Source organism: Furipterus horrens, unplaced genomic scaffold (assembly GCF_987537825.1).
Source record: "Furipterus horrens unplaced genomic scaffold, mFurHor1.1.pri manual_scaffold_13, whole genome shotgun sequence".
Lineage (NCBI taxonomy): Eukaryota > Metazoa > Chordata > Mammalia > Chiroptera > Furipteridae > Furipterus > Furipterus horrens.
The window spans coordinates 51,622,349-51,646,461 of NW_028327183.1; the positions used below are offsets into that span (position 1 = coordinate 51,622,349).

At 48.5% G+C, this 24,113-nt stretch overlaps 2 protein-coding genes and 1 pseudogene across 2 annotated transcripts; 1 reads left to right on the forward strand and 2 right to left on the reverse strand.

Moving 5' to 3' along the window:
- Positions 1-826: 826 nt before the first annotated feature.
- Positions 827-3,308, reverse strand: LOC149995240 (sialic acid-binding Ig-like lectin 5). Its single transcript, XM_090260313.1, has 7 exons — positions 3,220-3,308; positions 2,781-3,143; positions 2,279-2,557; positions 1,983-2,030; positions 1,522-1,776; positions 1,144-1,440; positions 827-930 (listed from the first exon to the last, which is right to left on the reverse strand). The coding sequence occupies exons 1-7, from the start codon at positions 3,257-3,259 to the stop codon at positions 827-829; spliced, it is 1,386 nt and encodes a 461-aa protein (XP_090116439.1). The 5' UTR covers positions 3,260-3,308.
- Positions 3,309-5,558: 2,250 nt separating this feature from the next.
- LOC149995241 (chromatin modification-related protein MEAF6-like) lies at positions 5,559-6,543 on the forward strand (annotated as a pseudogene).
- Positions 6,544-21,395: 14,852 nt separating this feature from the next.
- LOC149995242 (sialic acid-binding Ig-like lectin 5) lies at positions 21,396-23,913 on the reverse strand. The gene is made up of 7 exons (XM_090260289.1): positions 23,829-23,913; positions 23,371-23,751; positions 22,881-23,159; positions 22,571-22,618; positions 22,098-22,352; positions 21,715-22,020; positions 21,396-21,499 (listed from the first exon to the last, which is right to left on the reverse strand). The coding sequence occupies exons 1-7, from the start codon at positions 23,863-23,865 to the stop codon at positions 21,396-21,398; spliced, it is 1,410 nt and encodes a 469-aa protein (XP_090116415.1). The 5' UTR covers positions 23,866-23,913.
- Positions 23,914-24,113: the final 200 nt, after the last annotated feature.

Here is a 24,113-nt window from a genome sequence, read left to right on the forward strand (position 1 = left end):
TTCCCTTTGGTCTCCCGGCTGCTAGCTTCCTGTGGGCTTTCACTCTAAGGGAAGAAGCCAGAAGCCACAGTGGCTCAGTCTCAGGAGGGCAGGCTGCCCCCACTCCCTGGTAACACAACTGAGCATCCAAACCCTGGAACCAGACTCAGAGAACCTCCTGACATGCAAGTGAGTGCTCCGTCCCCTGGATGACTAGATTTTTGGCCAAGACTAACTTACATCACGATAGGCCCCTATACAGGGAGAAACTGATTCACAAGTGATCATAACAGTGTTGTTGAGGACCACCCCAAAGTATAATCAACCCAAGTGTCCTCCAATGAATGAAGAGACAGACAAAATGTGCCCCATCCATACCATGGAATCTTATTTGGGAATATAAAGGAATAAAATAATGACATATGAACCTTGAAAAAATTATGCTATGTGAAAAGAAGAGTCATTCACAAAAGACAATGTACATAGGATTCTATTTATATGAAATGTCAAGAATAGGCAAATCTAGAGACACAGGAAATACATTAGTGGCTGCCTGGGGCTGGAGGAAGGATGAAGGCAAAATGACGAGTGATTTTTTTTTTTTTTCATTTTGTGCTAATGAAATCTAAAAATTGATTGTGGTGGTAGGTGCAGAACTCTGTGACTAAACTAAAAGTTATTGAATTGTACACTTTATGTCTACTGGAATTTTGTTTCAGTAAAGCTGCTCCCTCATCCTGCCCCCCCAAAATTCCTTTGTATGTCCTCAGTTCTGCCTTTCTAGATTCAGGGGCCTCCACCTGTACCCCCTATAACACAGCTCCCTGTACCTCCCCGGGACGCAGGCTCACATGAGAAAGGACATGAGACACAGACACAGCGACAGCAGGGCCAGGGCACCAGCACCTCCAAGAGCCGCAGGAACCGCTCCCGACACGGATGCCGACTGCCCTGCAGAGAAGAGGGGCATGAGCGCACCACTCACGGACTCGTGTCTTGTCTTCCCACCTCCTTGCAGAGCCAGAGTAGGTTGTGTGCAGACACTAAACGGAGGGTCCCATCGTAACAATCACGCCCTTCTGGGACGCAGCCCCTCTCCCCGGTACCAGCTCCTCTCTGACCCCACCCTCTCTCCCTAAGTCTCTGTCCCCAGCAGGCCCTGACCTGGCGGCGGCGACAGCAGCAGGACAGAGGCGCTCTGGGCCCCGTGGACGTTCCCGGCCTCGCAGCTGAGTCTGAGGCCGGCGCCGAGCCCCGTGCGGAGGCTCAGGGCGCTGTGGGCCCAGGGCCCGGCTGAGCCGGAGGTGACCGTGTAGGAGCCGTCGCTGGGGGTCCCCTCCAGCAGCCGCTGCCCCAGCCGCCAGCGCAGCGAGGGGGCCGGCTGGGCTCGGGAGGAGCAGTTGCAGTGCAGACCCTCGTCCTCCTCCCAGGAGCAGACGGGGCCCAGCAGCTGCGGGGGGTCTGCGGGGAGCGAGGAGAAGGTCAGCGGAGCCCCTGCCCGCCGGGGACCCAGGTCACCTGCCCAGGGGTCCCCACACTCACAAACCACGGAGAGCTTTACAGAGATACTTTGGGAGCCCAGCGGGTGCCGAGCGCGGCAGGTGAGCTCTCCTTCGTCCCCCGACCCCACGCGAGGCAGCTCCAGGATCGCGGTGCTGGAGATGGGGGTGGCGTTCAGGGCTGGGGACCCCCGGAACCAGCTCAGCGCTGCAGGGGGGTTGCTGTCAGCCACACAGAGCAGCCGCGGCGCCTCGCCCTCCGGGATGGGAAGGGATGTGGTTTGCAGAATCTTGAGGGCTGGGGGAGAGAAGTGCCGGGAGAGGGGGAGGGGGAGAGAAAGAGAACACAGGGGTAGGCGCTCACCCAGGAAGGTGAGGGAAGCAGGGTGGTTATTTCCATCCTTGCCTCTCCCATATCCGATCCCACTTACACTCTGTTCCCCCCTCAGCTATGTGGTGTCCGAGGGGCAGGTTCCAGCCCCAGAGACTGAGGTTCTTTCCTACCTGTGACATTTCTGAAGGACATGCCTATGATGAGGTTCTGTGGGGCATCTGAGACAAAAAGACATGGCCCAGCTTCAGAGGGGAGGAGCAGGTGGAAGTCACTGCAACCCAAGGAGGGGCGGTGGGAACCAGGAAGGAGCGAGAGCTGTCCTCGCCCCCTCCCCGCCTGCACTCAGATCCGTGCATGAGTGCTGTCAGGTAGCTCAGTCTCCTATAGCGCACACACATACACACACACACACATGCACACACAGTCCCACTGCCCTCAGGGGCCCAGCCATCCCTCCGAAACTCACAGGAGACATTGAGCTGAATGGTTTCCTGTGTGGTGAGCTGAGGTCCAACAAGTGTCACCAGACAGGTGACATTGGTGCCATGGTCCTGGGGCCTTGGGGTGAAGGTGAGCACCGAGGAGTGGAGGGTCTCAGGGTTGAGAGAGCCCAGAGCAACCCCCTCCCAGGAGAAGCTGAGAGGACGTCCCCCATCGCAGGACCCTGGCAGGCTGCAGGTCAGCTGCATGGGGCGGCCGGACTCCAGGGGCTCCGGAATGAGGATGTCTGGTTTCTGTGTCAGCTCTGAGGAGGCGAGAGGGAGCTGCCTGGGACCCGGGGCAGGAATGGGGAGCCTGACCGTGTCTCTGCCTGGGAGCCAGGCCTCAGGGCCTGAGCTCACCCTGGGTCCTGCTCCTCTTCTAACACCATGGGCCCAAGGCTTGGATAAAGTGGTGTCCCACCATCCTGTTCCTGTTCTAAGACAGGGTGCCACATCTCAGCATCTTCTCCTGTGACCTTGCCATACCTGTCACCTTCAAAGTCAGCCCCTCATCTTGGTAAGTATATTCCACAGAATATCCTCTCTCCCCTTGGAAGATGTAGGTTCCTGAGTCACTCCTCCTGGCATCTCTGATATTCAGGGAACAGTTGTTGGTTCTGAGGTCTGCGAGAATGAATCGGCCCTGGGTCTCTCTTTTCACTTGTGCATCTGGGTCATTCGTGGCCACGAGTTCCATGGAATATGGATGGTACTGATATCGGTACCAGGAGGCGTAGCGTTGGCTAGAGGGAGACCACGAACTCCAATAGTAGGAGAAGGAGCAGGGCACGTGGACGCACAGACCCTCCTGCACCCGGAGCTCATAGCCTCGCTGCTGCTGCAGGGACCCTGAGGGACACAGACACTGACCATCAGCTCCTGTTCCTCCCCCACCTCCCCAGCCACCCTCTCATGGTCCACTCACCTCCCCACAGCAGAGGCAGCAGCAGCAGCAGGGGCACCATGTCTGCTTCTCACAGCACAGAGTGAGTCCCGGTCCCCGTGTCAGGGAGGGAAATGCCCAGCTGTGGGGTGGGGCCGAGGACACCCCAACAGGAAGCCATGGGTGACAGGCTGTGGCCAGGCCTGGAGGGGGAACTTGGACACCACAGAGATGGGGGTGCACTGAGGGCTGAGAAATCATCCTGCCTCACCTCCCCTAACCCAACCCTGCAGGTGATATACGGAGGCCCGCAGTGGTTTGAGAGGCTTGTTCAGATGTGGATCTGAAAGTGATCGTCTTGTAGATGATGTTTAAGTTGAGAAGGAGGTCACCCAGGGGTCATTGTGTTCAGAGCTGGTCCTGGTGACTTAAGGGAACCCTCCAACCGGAACACCTGAAAGTTCTGGGAAAGGATGAGTTGAAATTTTATTTAGAGGACCAATTGATGAAAGAGGGGAAGGAATTTAAACCCGACTCCCGTGGAGGGTGGAACCCTGGGGAAAGCTAAGCATTAAAGCCCTTTGCTCTGAGGGTTTTGGGGACATGGGATGCACATGGTCCTCTCAAGCATCTGAGGGTCTGTGGGCAGCAAGGGCACACAGACCCCCCAAATAGGACATATGCAGAGATATCTCACCCCTTTCAGCAGGGACCCCAGAGGCTGGCCCTCAGCACAGCAGCAAATTCGCCAACTTTAAGATCATAGAACTCCACCCTCAGGGCCCCTCACGCACTGGGTCCCTTTCCAAAGCCCCAGCAAGGGCTCCAGAAATGTGTGGAAATAACCTTCAATCCTGCTGCTCTTTTAAGAAAGAACAGCGCTTAAACCTTTTCCCAAATATGACAATGGTGTGAAACAGTTCACACATCCTAGTAACAAGTTGTGTGATTGAAAATGTTTCTTAAACTGTACAGGAGGAAAAAAAGTTAATCACCCGCATGGGAAAAAAATACTGAATTCTCTTTCTTTTCTCTGTAACAGAGGCCCCCAACTTCTTTGACACCAGGTACTAGTTTCATGGAAGACAATTTTTCCACTGTCTGGGGCTGGGGGATGGCTTTATATTCCGCCACCAGATACAGCGTAATTGTCACGTGCCCCTCACTGATAAGGTTTTGATACGAGTCTGGAAGCCCTTGATCGGTTATGGTCTCCGTGCGGTCCGACCTCTCTGCTGAGGATGATCTGTGTTTGCAGCCGCTCCCCGACGCCAGCATCGCTGCCTCGGCTGCACCGCAGGTCACCGGGCGTTAGATCCTCGTAGGGAGCGTGCGACCTAGGTCCCTCGTGCGCAGTTCACAGTAGGGTTCGCGCTCCTGTGAGAGTCTAATGCCCTGCTGATCGGACAGGAGGCGGAGATCAGGCGGTTGTAAGTGCAAATGAAGCTTCGCTCACCCACCGCTAACCTCCTGCTGTGCGTCCCAGTCTGTGGCAGTGGGATTGAGGGTCCCTGATCTATATTATATAAATATAAATTAAAACAATAATACTTACTAATATTATATGAATATTTATTACTATATGGCATAATTATTCTCCTCTTAAGTGGCAATCGAAGACTATCAGTCAAAAACTGTTAGGAACATGTGTCATGCAGGTGTGCCAGACGGGAATGCCATTTTACTAATGAAAATAGTCCATCATATTTCTGAATTGTCTTATATTTTGGTTTTCAGCATTTTAGCTTTTCTTACTTCATGTGATGTGTTTTCTCATTTCAGAAAAATTCATATGTGCCACATGTTGGTTTTTGTGGAATCTGTGATGTCAACATTAGTCTAAATATGAGGCTCCACAAAACCTGGATCTGCCCCTCAATGGGGAGCAGGTGAACCAGAAGTAGCCAACCCTACCCCAGCCACCCCAAACTCCTCACAGATTGCTAATAAGGTTGACTGTGCCAGCGAAGGACTAAAGGAAGCAGGATTTTCATGGTTGTGCCCCCTCAGTTCACATCCCGGAGCGATCTAGCAAATCTCAAGCTGGGATCATAAAAAAGACAAGAAATAATGTTGGCAAGGATGTCCAAAAAAAAGGAACTGTCATGCACTGTTGCTGAGAATCTAAATTGGGGATCACTATGTAAATCAGACTGGCACTTCCTCAAAAATTAAAAATAGAGCTGCAAGAGAATGCAGCAATTCTGGGTATTTATTTGGAGGAAATAAAAACTAACTTGAAAAGACATACTCACCACTGTGTTCACTGTAGCATCACTTACAACAGCCAAGGTGTGGAAGGAATCTAAGTGCCCCGCAATAATGAATGGGTGGCCCCCCCAGCCCGGTGCCGGTGTTGCCCGCCTCAGCCCAGTGTGGCGATGTATAAGGAGACCCCGCTGTCCCAGAACCCGGACACCCGGTGGGAGCTGGTGAAGCTCTTGAACTAGAAGCAGGAGCTGGCGGCTGCACTGGCAAACTTGGAGAGACAGATGTATGCTTTTGAAGGGAGCCGCCTGGAAGACACTCAGATGTATGGCAAAAGCATTCGTGGCTGGGATAGGTATCTGACCAACAAAAAAAAAGAAAACACTCCAATAGTCAAAACGGCTGAAGGAACCAGAAGGGGAAGGGCGCTGAGCGGCTCTGCAGTAAATCCTCAGTTACTTCTGCAGCTGCAGCAGGTGCATTGGCAGGAGTTCAGGACCAGCTCGTTGAACAGAGGGAGCCGGGACATGGGACGGAAATTGATACTTCTCCAGACGTCCACCTCCAGGAAAATGAGCCTAACCAGGAGGACCCCAGGGATCTGGATGGATCTGTGCAGGCAGTGAAACCTCAGATGTTGCATCTTCTACTTCCTCAGGGAGTCACCACAGCAGCCGTAAAAAGCGGAAGAATAAAATCTGGCACCGATATGTATGTCAGGTTAGGCTGGGAAGTTTCTTACAAGATAGAAAAACATGATTGAGGATTGATCAGAAGTTAAACAAAAAAAGAAAACAAACCACGAGCTGAGCACTAGAAGACTCATTAGTACAGAAGCTTCCAGGCTGCAGAGCCCTGCTTCCCTCCTGCGACCTCACATAGACAAACATCCCTTGTCTGAGTGCGTGGCCATCCATCCACCTCTGCTTTCCCAGACCCAGTGCCTGTCACTCAGAGCACTTTCTTCTGAGATGTGGTGACAGACAGTTCATTTCCGTATGACCACATTGGGTCGTTTAATTTGTGTCATTTTTAGTAACAGAACTGCAGGAAGACCATGACACGGTTATGATCCCAGCAGGATGCTAACTGAACCTCTCCCTTCGTGGAACTAATACCCCCACACCCCAGACTGGCTGGTATCAGCTTCATCTGTGATACCCATCGACAGATAGTCTCTGCTTTTGTTCTATGCTGATAGTAGAGCTATGACCACATTTCAGAGGGAGGCTGTAAATACCAGGCTTTTTCTTATTTTGTTTGTGTTTCATTCTTTTTCTATCATTCTGACCATATTCCTTTCTTTTGGGACTTTTGTAATGGCTTTGTATAGCTCATACGTTCCTGCTCACATATCTAATAATCTGTTATCAGTATTCTTAGAGTGAAAGTAATCTGGTGTACCATAAATAAAATGGGGAACTTGGCTCTTTGGTTTTATGCAGGGGAAAGGTAAAGAGTGTTTATTTAATAATTACTCTAAATCCTTCTCAACTGGAAGCAGTTTTCATGTTCAAGGAAAAAGAAAAGCTGAAAAACCTAAGTTTTAAGCAGTCCTTTTAAAATAGATTTCTGTGTAAATAAAAGATCATAGGGTTTGACTTCTCATGCTTTAGTTTTAAACCTAAAAAAAAAAATGGATGAAGAATATGTGGCATATATACAATGGAATATTATTCTGCCACAAAAAAGGAAATCCTGCATTTGCAACAACATGGATGGACCCTGAGGGCATTATGCTAAGTGAAGTAAGTCAGACAGAGGAATACAAATATCATATGATCTGACGTGTATGTGGAAATTTTTTTTTTTTGGCAGCCTCCCTGGGTTTGTTTCTGTGTATTAAGCAGAGATGCTTTTATCCCTGTCTTAGTATTGTGGTCTATGTACAAAAGACACCTGTAAATTGTGTGGGGCAGAGCCTCAGGTAATTGCTAGGGCAGGGCCACCTGAAAATTTTTAAAAAAATCAAAATCGTAGATAGGGAGAATAGATTGATGGTAGCCAGAGGCAGAGGGTGGGGTGTGAGTAAAATGGTGAGGGTGGTCACAGGTGCAAACTTCTACTTATAAAATAGTGAAATCATAAGAGCATAATGTACAGCAGGGTGACTGTGGTCAAAAATAGTGGGTATTAATACATTAACTGTAATATTAGAGTTAATAATACTGCATGGTGTATTAGAAAATTGCTAAGAGAGCACACTTAAAAGGTCTCACCACAAGAAAATAGTATGTAACATTATGTGGTGATGGATGTTAACAAGACATATTGTGGTCTGCACTTTACAATCAAATCATTAATTTGGACACTTGAAAGCAACATAATATTATATGTAAATTGTATCTCAATTATATATAACTTTCAAATCTCAGACTGTGTATTTGGTTTAGATCTGAAGGTCCATGTCTTTCAGGCAGAGTCCCCCTTTCTGCTCCATTTGTGTCCAACATTGGCATAACACATTCCTTACGTTAAATTCCTACTGGTGAAATACATAGTGGGGCTTCTGTGTTCCTGACTGGCCTCTGAGTATTCAATTAGCATGGATGGAACTAGATAGTATTATGCTAAGAGAAATAAGCCAAGTGGTGAAAGACAAATTCCATATGACCTCATCTGTAAGTGGAACCTAATGAACAAAACAGACGAGAAAATAGAACCAATGTCATGGAAATAAGAAACAGACAGCGATCAGAGGGGAGGCAGGAGAGGGAAAATGGGAGAAAGAAGGGGAAGCATCTAGTCAAGGATGAACTATAAATGATCTGTGGATAGGAACAACAGGGAGAGGATTGACTGTGGGAGTGGGGGTGGGTGGGGCAGGGAAGAGCAATGGGGGAAAAACTGGGGCAACTGTAATTGAACAACAATAAAATAAAATAAATGAAAAAAGAGATAAAACAATGAGTAGTGGGTTATTTCAAATGCTTTCATGATAAAATGCACTGTCAACTAGGAATAAAGGCAAATTTCCTTAATGGGATAGGGGATGACTTCAGCAAACATCACACCTAATGCAGTAGCATCAGGTCATAGTCTACAAAGGAAATAAGAAGTAAAAGCTATAAAAATGGAAAAGAAAACGAAGCTGTCTTAGTTCATCAATGATTGCATATATAGAAAAATCCACAAGTATGTGCAGATACATCTGGGGCTTTACTAAGAGAGTTTATCAAGGTTGCTAGAGACAAAAGCAGATTACAGAAATCAAGTGCATTCCTATGCCACAGCAATACCAAAGACGGATGTTATACAAGATGCCATTGATGATAGCATCAAAAATTATGGTACGTCTCGAAGAGAGATATTCAGATATGTACATGACAAAAATATATTATGTGCTTTTTCAATGGAAAAATTATAAATCTGCATAAAAGGACATAAAGATGTAAATAAATGCAAAAATACATATGTTTATGGATATGAAAACAATATTGTATAAAAGTCTATTTCACCCAAATTAGCCTGCAGAATTAAGGCAAATGTCACCATATCTTCCAGTTGAATTTTGTGAACTTAGTACTTCTATTGTAAAATATATATTGAAGTAAAACCTTCCAAATACAGACAAAACAATCATAAAGAAGAAAAATGTATGAACATGATCACATGGCATCCAGGAGAAGGAGTGTCACGCATGGACTTTGTCATCAACACGATCAAGTAAATAGATGCTGGAAGAGGGAATTGCATTGTCAAATTGGGATATGTGAAATAAAGAACCATGCAGGATGCAATGGCTGGTACCAGACTATTCGTCCTGCTGTGAACAACTGTCAAACCAGATGTAACACATGAGACAATTTGCTTCGCCTTGATCCATGTGCATCCCATCCTCTCAATCGACAACCCTGATGACCAAAACCAACATCAAGCCCACCACCAGCCACCTGGTTGTGTCCCAATAGAGGCAGTGGCCACAAAGAGGCAACAGCTTCCCCCTGGAAATTTCTGTGAGCTTCCCCTTCGGACTCCCATGTTGGTGATGCACATCTTGGCTTCTCACATCCTGGGCCAGCTCTCTCATGTCCACCCACACCCGTGCCTCAGGGGAGTTGCTTCATGATGCTCCCTTTTCCCCTCTTGCTCCCTCCAGAACATCACTTCCTGGCTCCTGGCATAATGTGTAAGGACTGGGTTTTCTACTAAATCCCTTCTCCTCATTATTCACCTGGTAGCTGTTTCCCTGGTCACATCCTGTCTGATGCAGCTATGACCCATGATACAGACCGCGTTAGACCTGGGCAGTATTCTCTTCCTCCAGATACATTGACTGTTGCCTGTAGCAGGTGGGTCGCTGCAATCCGGTCAAGGGTTGAGGAAATTAAAAATTGACTTCAGTCCCTAAGGGATCTCATCTCTCTCCAGTCCACCCTCATCTTTAGGGTCCCAACCACAGTATGCAATGTTTGCCAGTGCCCCCCTCTTTGGCAAGACCCCTTTCCTGGCCCCAGGAGACTTGTGAATGGTCTATTTAGGTCTCAGTGAGTGCTCAGAATCAGCAGTCAATACGCAGGAAAAGCGGCTCCAAACACTCTGCTTATAGCTTTCACTTCCTGATTCTTCCATCTTCACTATATAAATTCTCTTTCATTAACTCCAAACCTTTAACAGATTTAATCCATGTTACATGGTGTTTTAAAAAAATGTTTCTAGTAGAAAGATTTGAAATAACATGGCAAGCCACTGTCCGAATCATGTCACCCGAACTGGAATATCTATATTCTCAATATTCTTCTCTGCTCTGAGTGCCTTTTCCCCTGAAGTTCTGTGGTGCCACCACTGAGGGGCTTCCCCACAAGCCTGTCTCTCCCAGGACCAGCTGGCCTGTCCCCAACGAATGAGTCACAGCAGAGATTGCTTGCTCTATGCCCTCCCTGCTCTGTGTCCCACACACCCCATCCCCATGTCCTCTTCTACAGCCCACCCCAGTGAGGGCCTGTTGTACCCAGAGAGTTGGGGTGTCCCCATGTCTACATGTGGGCACCCCTCATGCGTGGGGGCAATCGCTGGTCTGGGTGAGCGCAGAGGAGGGCCTTGCCCTGGCCGTCTACTTACACAATTGAGACTGTTCTGTGTGGTCACTGGAGCCCCCAGGTGAGCACGGCTCTTTCCCAGAACCAGCAGCATAAACAAGAGCTGAGTTGAGCTGGGGTCCTGGGTGGAGAAGGTCCAAGGATGCACAGGCCTTTCTGCATCACAAGAGGTGTGTTGGTGGAGGGAGACTCAGGGCGAAATGTTGCCAGTGAAGGTTGAATGTCATACTCCCAACCAGGTGCCATTGTTCAGATCCCAGGGTTCCCAGAACGTGAAGGTCATGTCTCTGAGTCAGCACGAGAAAAGAGACCAAGACACCACTAAGAAACATATGACACCTGGAGGGCTTTTAATGTCACAGTATCTCCTAAGCAGTCTTCACTCCCTAAAGAACAGTGTCCAGCTCTCCCCATCTAGGTACCTCTGTTGCTCAGGGTACGGTCATAGGTGGAGTTTCCCCAAAAGGTGGAGTATGCCCAAGAGTGTTGATCATCTCTTTCAGCTTTTGACCAGGTCCCTTTGGGCATAGCAGGACCGTGGTATATGTTGGCCTCTTCCTTAAGTGAGAAGATGTAGGCTATTCTAGAGTAAAGCCGTAGGTTTGAGGCTGAGAGAAGGTCAGAGCACAAGGACCTATAAGCACTTTGTCCTCACCATGTCCCCCATCCTCATACCTGCAGATCCTGCCCCGAGTGCTTCTCTAAGTTGTTCCCAATAAATAGGGAAGATGGTGTCCCACAGCCCTCTCATCCCACATACACACAGCAGGGACAGTGGCAACAGCCTGACCTTAGAGGGGGCAAGGCTGGGACACCAGACAGCACCAGATCAGTCCCTGCTCTCCGGGAAGCAGTAGATAAGTACACTCTTTTTAGAGGGGTCTCTTCCAAACCCGCCCTCTCTCAAAAGCTTCCCTTCTCCCCAGTAAAAAATAGGGAAGGGAAGGCAGAGCCAGAGCTCCTCTCACTGTAGATCTGGTGACAACCTGTCAGGATGGCCCCTTTACATCCCACCTCCATCATGTCACCTGTCCCAAGTGGTCATCCCCACCCCCTTCAGAGAACAGACATATAGAGGTCTCTCTCTGCTCTCTCAGAATTTTCAAAACATTTCTCTCAGCAAAGGAGGGTCTAGGGGCCAGGATCTACTTGAAACCTAATCTATGTCCGTCCTGGTCCTCAGCCCAGGCCTGGTCACACAAAAAACCTCCAGAAGGGAGGGCTGATCTCACACTCATGGCAAGGGGTCCCTTAGGGTCAGAGGCTAGGACTGAGAAGGGCAGCCCTGACACCAGTTCCAGGAGTGACTGTTGGTGGCTTCCTGCTGGCAGTTTGAGGTTAGAAAGCCACTGGACTGGAGCGTGGCTGTTAGCTCATTCTCAGCGTTCCCATGAATCCTGCATTCACTCCTTCTAACTTGTATAAAGTTCCTCCAGCCACAAAAGGCCTCCCCTCTTTAGGGTATCTATTGAATCTCCCTCTCCTGACCCCCCTTCCATTTGCCCCTGGCCTTGCCTGGCTTTCCCTGCCCTTCATGACAATTCTCTTCATGCTGCGTTCCCCCGAGGCCTCAGAATCCTTTCCCCAATCTGACTGTTTACCCTTCATGTGGGACCAGTTGAAACCCAGGATGTGTTTGTGTGACCTATCAGCTCCAAACACGTCTCACCTGGTCTTCTGATGCCTCGTTTCTTCAGGTGAGCTGAATCAGCACTGGGCCTACTGCCACGCACAGAAAAGGATCACAGATCATGGTTCTGTTCTCCAGGGCTCCGTCCGTGACAGTACAAGGAAGGGATGAAAAGCAAGACAAAACGTCAGTCCACTGTTGTGAGGAAAGAAAGTGAAGGGAGGAAAGGCAGGAGGCTGGCACATGTTTTCTGGAGAGGGTGACAGTAGAATCAGCCCTGAGGGGCAAAGAACCCAGGGGCCTCTGAGACATGCATTGTGTCTCTGGAGCTAAGGCTCCTCTTCCCTAGGATGCGGGGGCACTCAGGGGGAAACTGAGACAGGAGTTTGGGTGCACCTCTGTCCTGTAGGACAGAATGTCACCAGGTCCAGGCTCTGCCTATAGGGGAAGCGCCACCCACCATGCCAGACCCAGAAGCTCGTTAAGGAAGGGTTGCCGCTGTCCGTGGTCCTGGAACACAGTTCAGAGGCACAAGGGCTGAGCCTTAGGTAAGCAGGGCACCTAAGTCAGGGCTGCTTCGGAAAGGCTGGGTCTCTCTTGATAAGGAGAGGCAGGCGTATGCGTGGCAGTGGGCTGGGTTCGTGCTTCTGCTTTTTCTCTCACACTTCTGATATGTCCTCCTCCTATTTCATAATGTTACTATTCCTTCAAATTTTTCTGCAAAATGTGACCATTGGAACATAAAACATTTCCTGGCTCAAATAGTTTTACATGTATTGGTTATGAAAAATATAGTTATAGTTCATATTGTGTAAACCTTATATATTTTTATAGTTTCTATTATGTAAATCTGACTTATAAACATTATAATTAATATGTAACTAATTATTATCATTAATCGTCGTCGTCGGCAGCCGTCCGTCTCGAGAGACGATGGTGTAGCTTCTTCAGAGTCTATCTGCACCGCCAAGAATGGCTGTGCAGTCCGACTTGGGAGTGACATGGTATGTGTCTCCTCCCGTGTTGAATCGACATCTTGCGATGACGCTGAAGCTACAGAGCCTGGGCAGGGTAATATGGAGGGTCTGCTGTTGCCCATGCAGCAGACCCCCCCTCTCTTCGCAGCTGAAGGGTCCAAGGGAAAGACGGAGTCGATACAGCTTGGGTTCAGGTGCGCCGCAGGAGTTGCCGGTGTTGACTACAACGTCAAACCGCCTTAGGGACTCCGGCTCCGGATTTTCTGTCGGGGTTTACTCCCTTAGCCTTTCCCCTGAAGAGGTATGCCGCAAGGCAGCGGAGGTTTTTTGGAGTCAGAGTTTTCCTTCTCTGATGTACCCTGACTGGAAGATCGAACCAGCGACACTTAGCTCGCAGGCCGACGCTCAATCCACTGAGCTAAACCAGCCAGGGCAATATTATCATTAATAGTATGCTGCAATTCATCATATTGTATTTTATATAATGTAAAAATATTATAGGTTTATAAATATACTCAATGTATAATGTGATACCTCATTAATATAGTTTATATTATATAAATATATACTGATAAGTTTATTATGTGATCATATCTCAAGTTAAGATATAGAACAAGAAGGCTCTGCAGGAGCCTCAGAATATTCTCTCCAAGCTCCTCGAAGGTTACCATCATATTGACATTTGGGGTCATCTATTTTTCTGCCTTTGCTTATAATCACAGCACCTGTCTATTATTCTTCAACAAGACAGTTGCTTTAGGACTTTACAGTAGTCAAATGATATAGTAACATGTATTTTGTATGAGGTTAATAGGATAGGATTACTCCAGCTTTCTTTCTCTTAATGTTGGCACCGTATTTACTTTCATCTACTTTGATTTTGACATTTGCTCTCCTTATAATTTAGATGCATATATTATAAAGAGCATGATATTGACCCAAGCTGACCCTCTGTTTTTCCCTGAAGCCTTTATCTAATTGTATTCAACATAAGTATCCCACATTACATTTATTTTACATATGTGCCAGCAATGTCACATTACTTTTTCTCCTTTTTTCTTGTCTTATTTTGATTTACTAAGTTTTTCACAGTATATTGTTGACTGATTTTAGTTCATTAATTATACATTAGGATTCTATTTGTATAGTCATTACCATAAAACTTACTGCATAAGTAATTAACTGTTAGTAAGTGAAAAGCTCTCTCTCCTCCCAGAGAGTATACAAATATTAGAAAGTGTAAAGTTAATTTATCCCACCACACCCATTTTGGACTTAGCTCTTATAACTGTCAAGGATTTTCAAACTATATTTTTATTCTACTGACAATGACTTTCCCCATTTCTTTGTTTCACAGGATCTGTATTACTTCCTCATTTTTGAATTGTCTCTACAGAGCATAGATTAGAAAGTGCTTTTTTATGCTGTCCATGGTTACTAGTGACATTTCAATTAAACTGCTACTCTTTTGAATGCAATCAGTCTTTTTTCCTCTGGTTGCTGTTTATATTTTCTCCTTGACTGTGGTTATCTCTGACTCACCGTTACCCTGATACAAACTCCCCACCTTGGGAAGAGCCAGAGTCCTGACTTTAATTTCCAAGACGCAAAGGCCACAGAACCAAAGCACACATGATCAGTATGGGCAAATGCCATTGGAAACTATGGTATTGTGACTTAGATATCTGTCTAATTTTCAGGATTCAAGCATTCCCAAAAATACAAGACTGTAAGTTCCCATTTTCAGTCTTTTAAATTATTCTATGCTTATAAAATGAGAGATTTTAATTTCTCTATTTATTTCTCAAAGATTTTTGTTGTTCTCAGCACAAATCTTGAGCAGATGATTTTTTAAAGTATGTTATATTGATTATGTTGTTACAGTTGTTCCAATTTTTTTTCCTTTGCTCCTCTATGCCCAGTACCCCCTTCCCTCCAGCACTCTCACCCCCTTAGTTCATGTCCATGGGTCGTGCATATAAGTTCTTTGGCTTTGCCATTTCCTATATTATTCTTAACCTCTCCTTGTCTATTTTGTACCAACCAGTTATGCTTCTTAGTCTTTGTACCATTTCCCCATTTCTCTCCCTTCCCTCTCCCAGCTGATAACCCTCCAAATTATCCCCATACCTATGATTCTGTTCCTATTCTGGTTTCCTTAGTTGGATTTTGTTTTTATTTTTTAGATTCAGTTGTTGATAGTTGTGAGTTTGTTGTCATTTTAATGTTCATAGTTTTGATCTTTGTCTTAAATAAGTCCCTTTAATATTTCGTATAATAATAACTTGGTGATGACGAACTCCTTTAGCTTTACCTTCTCTGGGAAGCACCTTATCTGCCCTTCCATTCTAAATGATAGCTTTGCTGGATAGAGTAATTCTGGTTGCAGGTTGTCTTTCATCACATTGAATACTGCTTGCCAGTCCCTTCCTGCCTGCAAAGTGTCCTCTGAGAAATCAGCTGATAGTCCTACAGGCACCCCCCTGTAGGCAACTCTCTGTCTCTCTCTTGCTGCCACCAGGACTCTCTTTATCTTTCACCTTTGGCGTCTCAGTCATGATGCACTCTGGTGTGGTCCCCTCTGGGTCCAGCTCACCCAGAACCCTACGTGCTTCCTAGACCTGTATGTCCATCTCCTTCACAAAATTTGGGAAGTTTTTCTCATGTTTTTCAATTCTTGCCTCCTCATTCTGCACTGGTTGACTGTTTTTTTCTTCCTTATGTTCCAAATCATTGATTTGAACCCTGGTTTCCTTCCCTTCAGCATTGCTTTTGTGTGGATTTTCCTTTGTTTCACTTAACATAGCCTTCACTTCTTACCTTATGCATTTGCGATACTCAAGCATATCTGTCAAGCCTGTGAGCATATTTATCACCAGTGTTTTGAATTCTGCATCTGTTAGGTTGTCTGTTTCCTCATCTATTAGGTGGTCTATCTCCTTGTCTCTTAGTTCTCCCACTGGAACCTTGATCCATTCCCCCTTTTGGGCCATGCTTCTTTGTCTCCTCATTCTGACAGGCTCCTGTGTCCCAGGTAGAGCTGTCACTCCTGTTATGTTATAAGGGGCAGGGCCTTAGGGATTTCTCAGTACAGGGCGACCTGTTTCACGATGTTGTGGCGCTGGATGTGGGGGAGGGGCCCAAGAGAAACAATACCGCCAGCCCAGCACTCACCCCTTTTCCAGGGACCTCTCCCACTTCTGCTCTGGACTGGCGCCCCTCTAGGTGCTGCCCTCGCCGTCGTTCCCAGAGTGGGTGGGTCTGTGAATGTTCTAGGACTGTGGGGGCCCCTTAAACAAGTGGACTCTGCTGAGACTGGCAGTTTCTTTCTCCGCCCCAACCCTACTGGTCTGCACAGTCAGAAGCAATGAGGCTTGATTTTCCCCAGCGCTGGGACCGTGAGCTGCGAGATCTGGTGAGGAGCTGGGAACACTCCCCAGGTGTCCCTCCTGACCTTTTAAAACGTGTGACTGTGCTTCCAACCGACCCGCCGCTGCTGCTGCCACACCGCATCCTCTCTGCCCCATCTCTGTCTCTCCTACCTGTCTAGATGAGTATTTCTTATTTACATCTTTGTTTGTTGGCGTTCCATGCAGCTTGGTTTTCTGGAACTTCTGATTGTCTCTAGTTTTGAGGTAGTTGTGTTCCTTCTTAGTTGTGCAGAAGACGCAGCATGTCGATCTAGGCCTCCATTTTGGCCAGAGACCTTGAGCAGATGACTTAACCAGTTATTACCAAAACAAGAGTCACTATTCAACTTCTTAGCCCACTGCAAATGGGGTTGGTGAAGGGGATGTGGGGAACCAAATTCATCCTACTTTCACACTGTAATTGTCCACTTCTTTCCTCAAGCACATTTTCAAAAGTTCAGGAAATAAGTCACCTGTGTTCAGGTGCTTGTTCTGTGTCACAGGGGCGCTCACCTGGGCCCATAATACTTTTGGCCACACCAGACATTTCCCCCGCTGCAGCCAATGTTGTGGCTGGCCCAGCCCTTGTTGCTTTTATTATGATTATAGGACACACTTCAGCAACAACCCTTAGAAACTTGGAAGAAACAGGATTAGTAGAGTCATCTCCTCTTCTCTGCAGTTGTGTTTTCCACGGTTTCAGTTAACTGTGTTCAACCACGGTCTGTATGTACTAAATGGAAGATTCCAGAACTAAATTACTCATGTTTTAAATTTCTCCATGGGCTGAGTAGTATGATGAACCCTCTATGCCTCTGTCTGTCCTGCCAATATGAACCCCTTTACCAGTGTCTCCATGCTTACACACTGACTGCTTGTCAGTCACTTGAGCTGACTAGGTTATCAGTTGGACTATTGCCGTATCTGGGCACTGGTGTTCAAGTCACCTTTATAGTAGCCTCATGTTATGTCACAATGCCTGTAACATTCACCTGCCTACATCTCATGACAGAGGCATTGTGACATCTTACAGCAGCTCAGGAAGAAGGGTTAGTACAAGAGAAAAAGATATTTTGAGAGATGGGGAGACCACAATCACACAACCTTCATCACAGTATATTATTACAATTCTTCTACTTTATTATTAGTCATTATTGTTAATCCCTAATTGTGCCTAATATATAAATTAATCTTTATCAGAGATGTGTGTAGAACATGCCATGTGTGTATCAGATTGTGTACTATCTGCAGTTTCAAGCACCCACTGTGGGTATTGGAACATCTCTTCCAAAAATAAGGAGGACTAATGTCCCCAAAATCAAAAGCGATTACTGATAGCTACTTATGCTATGTGACTGCTCTTGAATTTTTGGCTGATTTTGTTTGAGATTTCTTTGAAAATTAAATTATATCAAGTATACAGGTGGGAGAATGAGTTTTCAGTTCACCCTCTCTACCCAAGTCTGTCCAAGAACTCAGGTTTGAAGGACAGGTTGGTGTAGGTCAGATGAAAGCAAGGTGGTGTGGCCTCCAGGAGGGGGACCTCAAATTGCTAAAATTTTTTAGGAACCCCCATAGAAGGTTAAAGAACAAAGGCCACAAGGAGAAGATTGGTGAGGAGATAGATGCCAGGGGAAGATGCCTGTAATGTACTGTCTCAGGCCAGGGAGTCTGTAAGGGGTTTGTGTAGGAGAGGCAGCGTCAGGTCTCTGGCATGTCCCGTTTTACCACAGAGGACTAACCCAGCCAGGAATCGGGAGGCCTGTGGGGAGTGCTGTGACACCCTAAGTAGTGCTGAAAGCCCTATAGGAAACAGTCTATGGTCACAGCAGAGCTCTATGGTCATAACAGCCTCTCCCCTGAACTTCCTCTTCTGCTTTGTAAAAAGTGCTTCTTAGCTGCTTTCTTGCTTAGCATGTGCATGTGGCTCACTGGGGCTGCAGTGACTGCCTCACAGACTTTTGTTTTCTCCAAAAGAATCTTTTTTGGTGATGAAGTACCCAGTCAGCTCTTGTTCACAGTCGACAGGCTGTTGGAAAGATCCGAGTGGAACCGTTAATGGGATGGGGAAGGGGTCGACAGTCAGAAGGTGCTGGAAGAATGGACAGGTCACAGCGAGGCGAGATGGCCCCAGAGAAACTATAAGATACCGTATCATGAACCGAACACCAGGCTGACAGACATATATTTCCTTGTGAAGAGTTCTGGGATGGAAATGACACAATCAATTTGCCACGAAGCTTGTGGGAGACAGGCAGGCATGGTTCAAAAGACTTTGACGACCTCTGTGTGGAGCCCGGCCCAAAAACGGGAACCTGGGTCTTAACCGGCTGGTTTTTGTCTTTCATGCTTTCTATGAATCCCACCCTCTAGGGTGTTTTAAAGGTAGAAAAAAATGCAAAGTGGCTTTAACGCAAAAGGGAACCTGCTCTGTTTTTCTCTGAGTAGTCCCAAATTCTTGTCAGTAGACTATGAAAAACAGAACGATTAAGTAAAAGAAAATGTTTTTGAACTTGTGTGAAAAACCTAGGCGTTTCAACCCTGTATTGATCAGTGTTTCCCTTTGTTATTACTCCCAAACATTTGGTGAAGGGCTGCATGTTTTTCTTATGCAATTCCCATGTATAAAGTAGGTAAAAACACTAGCTAATAAAGAAACAGGGGCGATTTTCCTCAGGAAAAAAACCCCTCCCTTCGTTCCTCAGATGGTGACTTTCTGAGTAGTTTCTTCATCCACTCTGAGGGACCCAGAGTCTCTCTCAAGTGGCACCCAATGTGAGGCTAGAACCCACAAACCTGAGATTAACAGTCCTGTGCTCCCCAGAGAAACTATAAGATACTGTATCATGAACCGAACGCCAGGCCGACGGGCATGTATTTCCCATTGAAGAGTTCTGGGGTGGAAATGACACCATCAATTTGCCACCATGTTTTCTATGGCTGAAGGAGAACTTGACACCAGGATTTTTCTGTTCAAAGAAAGACACAGGCAAGCCCTGGACCTGTGTTGGTTCTTAATTTCTTTAATATTCACAGCCACTTAGAGTCGGATGTATGATTTGTGTTTACAGAACGAGAAACTGAAGAATGGAAAAACGAAGTGAACTTCTTGATGACAATGCCTTAGGAAGTGCTGAAGCCTGTACTTGAGCCCAAGGGTCTCCAACCTAGTTACCTTTCTTCTTTCTGCTCTGCATTCAGATGCTCTTCCAGTGATTAATGTGAATATCGCACAAGGTCTCCTCATGCTTCACCAATTAGTTTCTTACTCCTTTCCCCCAGAGAGGCTGTTATGCCTCCATCCAAAACCGAGATCGGACTGATTCCTTGTTTGCTGGTCTTCTTGATCTCTGAGTACACGCAGGTGCTGGTGGCCTCCTTGTTCTGAGGCACCCGTGGCTTCCTCCCATGAAAGGTGATGTTAGAATACTGGACGTCTTGCTCCTCTCTCAACAGAGAGCCATCCTCTGGGAATGACACTTGGTCTGGGGGCCTCTCTGGCCCAGGGTTTTGCTGGAAACCCTGAGTGAAGGGGAGAGAAGAGAGTCAGAGAAGAGTAAGGTAGACATGGACCCAGGGGGAAGTTGGGCAGACCCAACAGTAATTCATTCATTTTCATATTCCACACAACTAATCATAAACTCAACTATTTGCTCAATCATTTAAAATTTTGTAATACTACGGTTGATTAGACCATATTGAGGGCTACTAATCACATTTCATCCTCACAGAAATCAAGTGTAAATGATAGTCTTATTATTTCCATTTACAGATAGAGAAACTGAGATGAGGAGAGGTGAGGCAAGATGCCCAGAAGAGTAGAAAGTAATAGTTTTTTGGCAATGGTTCTGGCAGGCTGTACCTGGCAGAGAGGTGAGGTGGGCTAAATGGTCAGCAGGGCTGGGGCAGGAGACTGACCGCTGGCTTCAGGAGATGGAGGGGAGGTCAGCTCCCAGCTCTTTGTTCAGCTGACCACAGAGGTGCAGGTTTGGTGAAATGCTGGGAAGCTCTGTCTGGACTTATTGAATGGATGTGCCCAACCTGCCTCCCTTCACTGCAGGAGAAGACACCCTCATCACTCACCAAGGAGACTGTTCCTATGACAGTGTCTTCATCATTTCTGAACTCTGGTTTCCTGGCTTCTTGCTTCCTTCTGGCTTTCACTCTAAGGGAAGAAGTCAGGAGCCACAATGGCTCACGCACAGGTGGACAGGCTGCCCCCACTCCCTGGTAACACAACTGAGCATCCAGACCCTGGAACCAGACTCAGAGATCCTCTTATTTGCAAGTGTGTGCTCCGTCCCCTGGATGACCAGGTGTTTGGCTAAGACTAAACTTACATCACGATAGGCCCCTATACAGAGAGAAACTTATTCACAAGAAATCATACAGTGTTATTAAGGATCGCCCCAATGTAGAATCAACCCAACTGTCCTTCGATGAACAAAGAGACAGATAAAATGTGCCCTATCCATATCATAGAGTCTTATTTGGAAATAAAAAGAATTAAAATAAAGAGACAGGAATCTTGAAGATATACTAAGTGGAAATAAATCATTCACAAAAGACTGTGTATTGTAGGATTCCATTTCTATGAAATGTGGAGAATAAGCAAATCTAGAGACATGGGAAATAGATTAGTGGCTGCCTGGGGTTGGGAGGAGAATGAAGGCAAAACGACAAATACGGGATTTTTTGTTCATTTTGTGTTAATGAAAATATTATAAATATGATTGTTGTGACTGGTGCACAACTCTGTGCCTGAACTAGAAGCCATTGAGTGGTACACTTTAAGTCTATGGGAATTCTATCTCAATAGAGCTGCTACCATATCCTTCCCCCCCCCCCACCACCACCAAAGATCTTTGTGTATGTACTCAGCTTCATCTTGGACTCAGGTCCTCCATCTGTACTCCCTACAACAAAGCTTCCTGTACATCCCCGGGACGCAGGCTCACATGCGAAAGTAGATGAGACACAGACACAGTGACAGCAGGGCCATGGCACCAGCACCTCCAAGAGCCGCAGGAACAGCTCCCGACACGGATTCTGACTGCCCTGCAGAGAAGAGGGGCATGAGCTCACCACTCACGGGACTCAGTGTCTTGTCTTCTCACCTCCTTGCAGAACCCAGGGTAGGTTCTGTTCAGACATCAAACGGAGGGTCGGGTCTTAGCAATCATGCCCTTCCCGCCGCAGCCCCTCTCCCCGGTAACAGCTCCTCTCTGATGCCACCCTCTCTCCCTAAGCCTCTGTCCCCAGCAGGCCCCGACCTGGCGGCGGCGACAGCAGCAGGACAGAGGCGCTCTGGGCCCCGTGGAAGTTCCCGGCCTCGCAGCTGAGTCGGAGGCCGGCGCCAAGCCCCGTGCAGAGGCTCAGGGCGCTGTGGGCCCAGGGCCCGGCTGAGCGGGAGGTGACCGTGTAGGAGCCGTCGCTGGGGGTCCCCGTCCCCTCCAGCAGCCGCTCCCCCAGCCGCCAGCGCGGCGAGGGGGGGGGCGGCTGGGCTCGGGAGGAGCAGTTGCAGCGCAGACCCTCGTCCTCCTCCCAGGAGCAGGCGGGTCCCAGCAGCAGCGGGGGGTCTGCGAGGAGAAGGGTCAGCGGTGCCTCTGCCCGCCGGGGACCCAGGTCACTTGCCCCCAGGGGTCCCCACACTCACAGACCACGGAGAGGCTGAGAGAGATACTTTGGGAGCCCAGCGGGTGCTGAGCGCAGCAGGTGAACTCTCCTTCGTCCCCTGACCCCATGTGAGGGAACTCCAGGATCGCGGTGCTGGAGATGGGGGTGGCGTTCAGGGCTGGGGGACCCCGGAACCAGCTCAGCACTGCAGGGGGGTTGCTGTCAGCCACACAGAGCAGCCGCGGCGCCTCGCCCTCCAGGATGGGAAGGGATGTGGTTTGCAGGATCTTGAGGGCTGGGGGAGAGAAGTGCAGGGAGAGGGGCCAGGGTAAGAGCAGGAGATGCCGCTATGAAACACAGGGGGAAGATGCCCACCCATGGAGGTGAGGGAAGGAGGGTGATGATTTTCAGCCTTGCATCTCCCAAATCTGATCCCATTCAACTGTTCCCCCCTCAGCTCCATGGCGACCCCAGGGGCAGGTCTCGGCCCCAGAGACTGAGGTTCTTTCCTACCTGTGACATTTCTGAAGGACATGCCTATGGTGAGGTTCTGTGGGGCGTCTGGGACAGAAAGACATGGCCCGGCATCAGGGGGGAGGAGCGGGTGGAAGTCACCCCAACCCAAGGAGGGGCGGTGGGAACCAGGAAGGAAAGATAGGTGTTCTTTTGGCCACCTCCCCGCCTGCACTCAGATCCATGCACGGGTGTTCTCAGGTAGATCAGCCACCTGTGCACACAACACACACACACACATACACACATACACACACACAGAAGTCAGTCCCACTGCCCCCACGGAACCAGCCATCCCTCCAACACTCACAGAAGACATTGAGCCAGATGGTTCTCTGCATGGTCACCCCAGTTACTTGGTGTGTCACCTGACAGGTGAGGTTGGTGCCATAGTGCCAGGGCCTCGGGGTGAAGGTGAGCACAGAGGAGCGGAGGGTCCAGGGCTTCAGAGAGTCAACAGCGGCTCCCGCCCAGGAGAAGCTGAGAGGACGTCCCCCTTCGCAGGACCCTGGCAGGCTGCAGGTCAGCTGCGTGGGGCGTCCGGACTCCAGGGGCTCCGGAATGTGGATGTCTGGTTTCTGTGTCAGGTCTGAGGAGGTGAGAGGGAGGTGCTGGGACCCCAGGGTTAGGCACCCAGACTGAGACCCTGCAAGGGACCCGGGCCTTGGTGCCCTAGATCACCTGAGGTCCTGTGTCTCTTATGAGCACCCAGGGCCCAAGCCCTGAATCAAAGAATGTCCCAGGGTCCTCTTCCTGTTCAAAAAAGGGCTCACATGTCTCAACCAGTGACCCTGGCGTACCTGTCACCTGCAGTGTCAGCCACTTGTCCCAGTAAGTATATTTCACAGCACTTCCTCTCTCCACTTGGAAGATGTAGGTTCCTGAGTCACTCCTCCTGGCATCTCTGATGCTCAGGGAACAGTCGTTGGTGCTGGGGTCCGCGAGGAGGAATCGGCCCTGGATTTCTCTCTTCACTGGTTTATTTGGGTTGTTTGTGGCTACAGGAGAATCAGAATGTGTGTCGTCCCCACTCCAGTACCAGTAGGTGTAGAGTTTGCTAGTGGGATACCACGGAATCCGTGGGTAGGAGAAGGAGCAGGGAATGTTTACACACAGACCCTCCTGCACCCTCACCCATTCCTGCACTCGGAGCTCAGAGCCTTGCTGCTCCTGCAGGGACCCTGGGGGGACACAGAGGCTCAGCTGTAACCCCTTCCCTTCCCCCACCTGCCCGTCCCCCCGTCCTCAGCCCACTCACCCCCCCACAGCAGGGGCAGCAGCAGCAGAGGCACCATGTCTGCATCTGACAGGGCAGAGAGGGTCCCGGTCCCCGTGTCAGGGAGGGGAATGCCCAGCTGTGGGGTGGGGCCATGGCCGCCCCAACAGGAAGCCATGGGTGACAGACTGTGGCCAGGCCTGGAGGGGGAACCTGGGCTCAAGAGTGATAGGGGTGCACTGAGGGCTGAGAAATCGTCCTGTGTCACCTCTAACTGAGCCTGCAGGTGATATACGGAGGCCCGCAGTGGTTTGAGAGGCTTGTTCA

Excerpts from the sequence above, each read along its gene's own strand:
- LOC149995240 (XM_090260313.1), bottom strand. The coding sequence starts at position 3,259 with ATGGTGCCCCTGCTGCTGCTGCTGCCTCTGCTGTGGGGAG. Across the intron at positions 2,031-2,278 it reads CATTCAGCTCAATGTCTCCT|ATGCCCCACAGAACCTCATC; the intron begins GTGAGTTTCGGA and ends TTTTTGTCTCAG. Across the intron at positions 1,777-1,982 it reads GTCCTTCAGAAATGTCACAG|CCCTCAAGATTCTGCAAACC; the intron begins GTAGGAAAGAAC and ends TCTCTCCCCCAG.
- LOC149995242 (XM_090260289.1), bottom strand. The coding sequence starts at position 23,865 with ATGGTGCCTCTGCTGCTGCTGCCCCTGCTGTGGGGGG. Across the intron at positions 22,619-22,880 it reads CATCTGGCTCAATGTCTTCT|ACGCCCCACAGAACCTCACC; the intron begins GTGAGTGTTGGA and ends TTTCTGTCCCAG. Across the intron at positions 21,500-21,714 it reads GCTGCTGTCGCCGCCGCCAG|GGCAGTCAGAATCCGTGTCG; the intron begins GTCGGGGCCTGC and ends TCTTCTCTGCAG.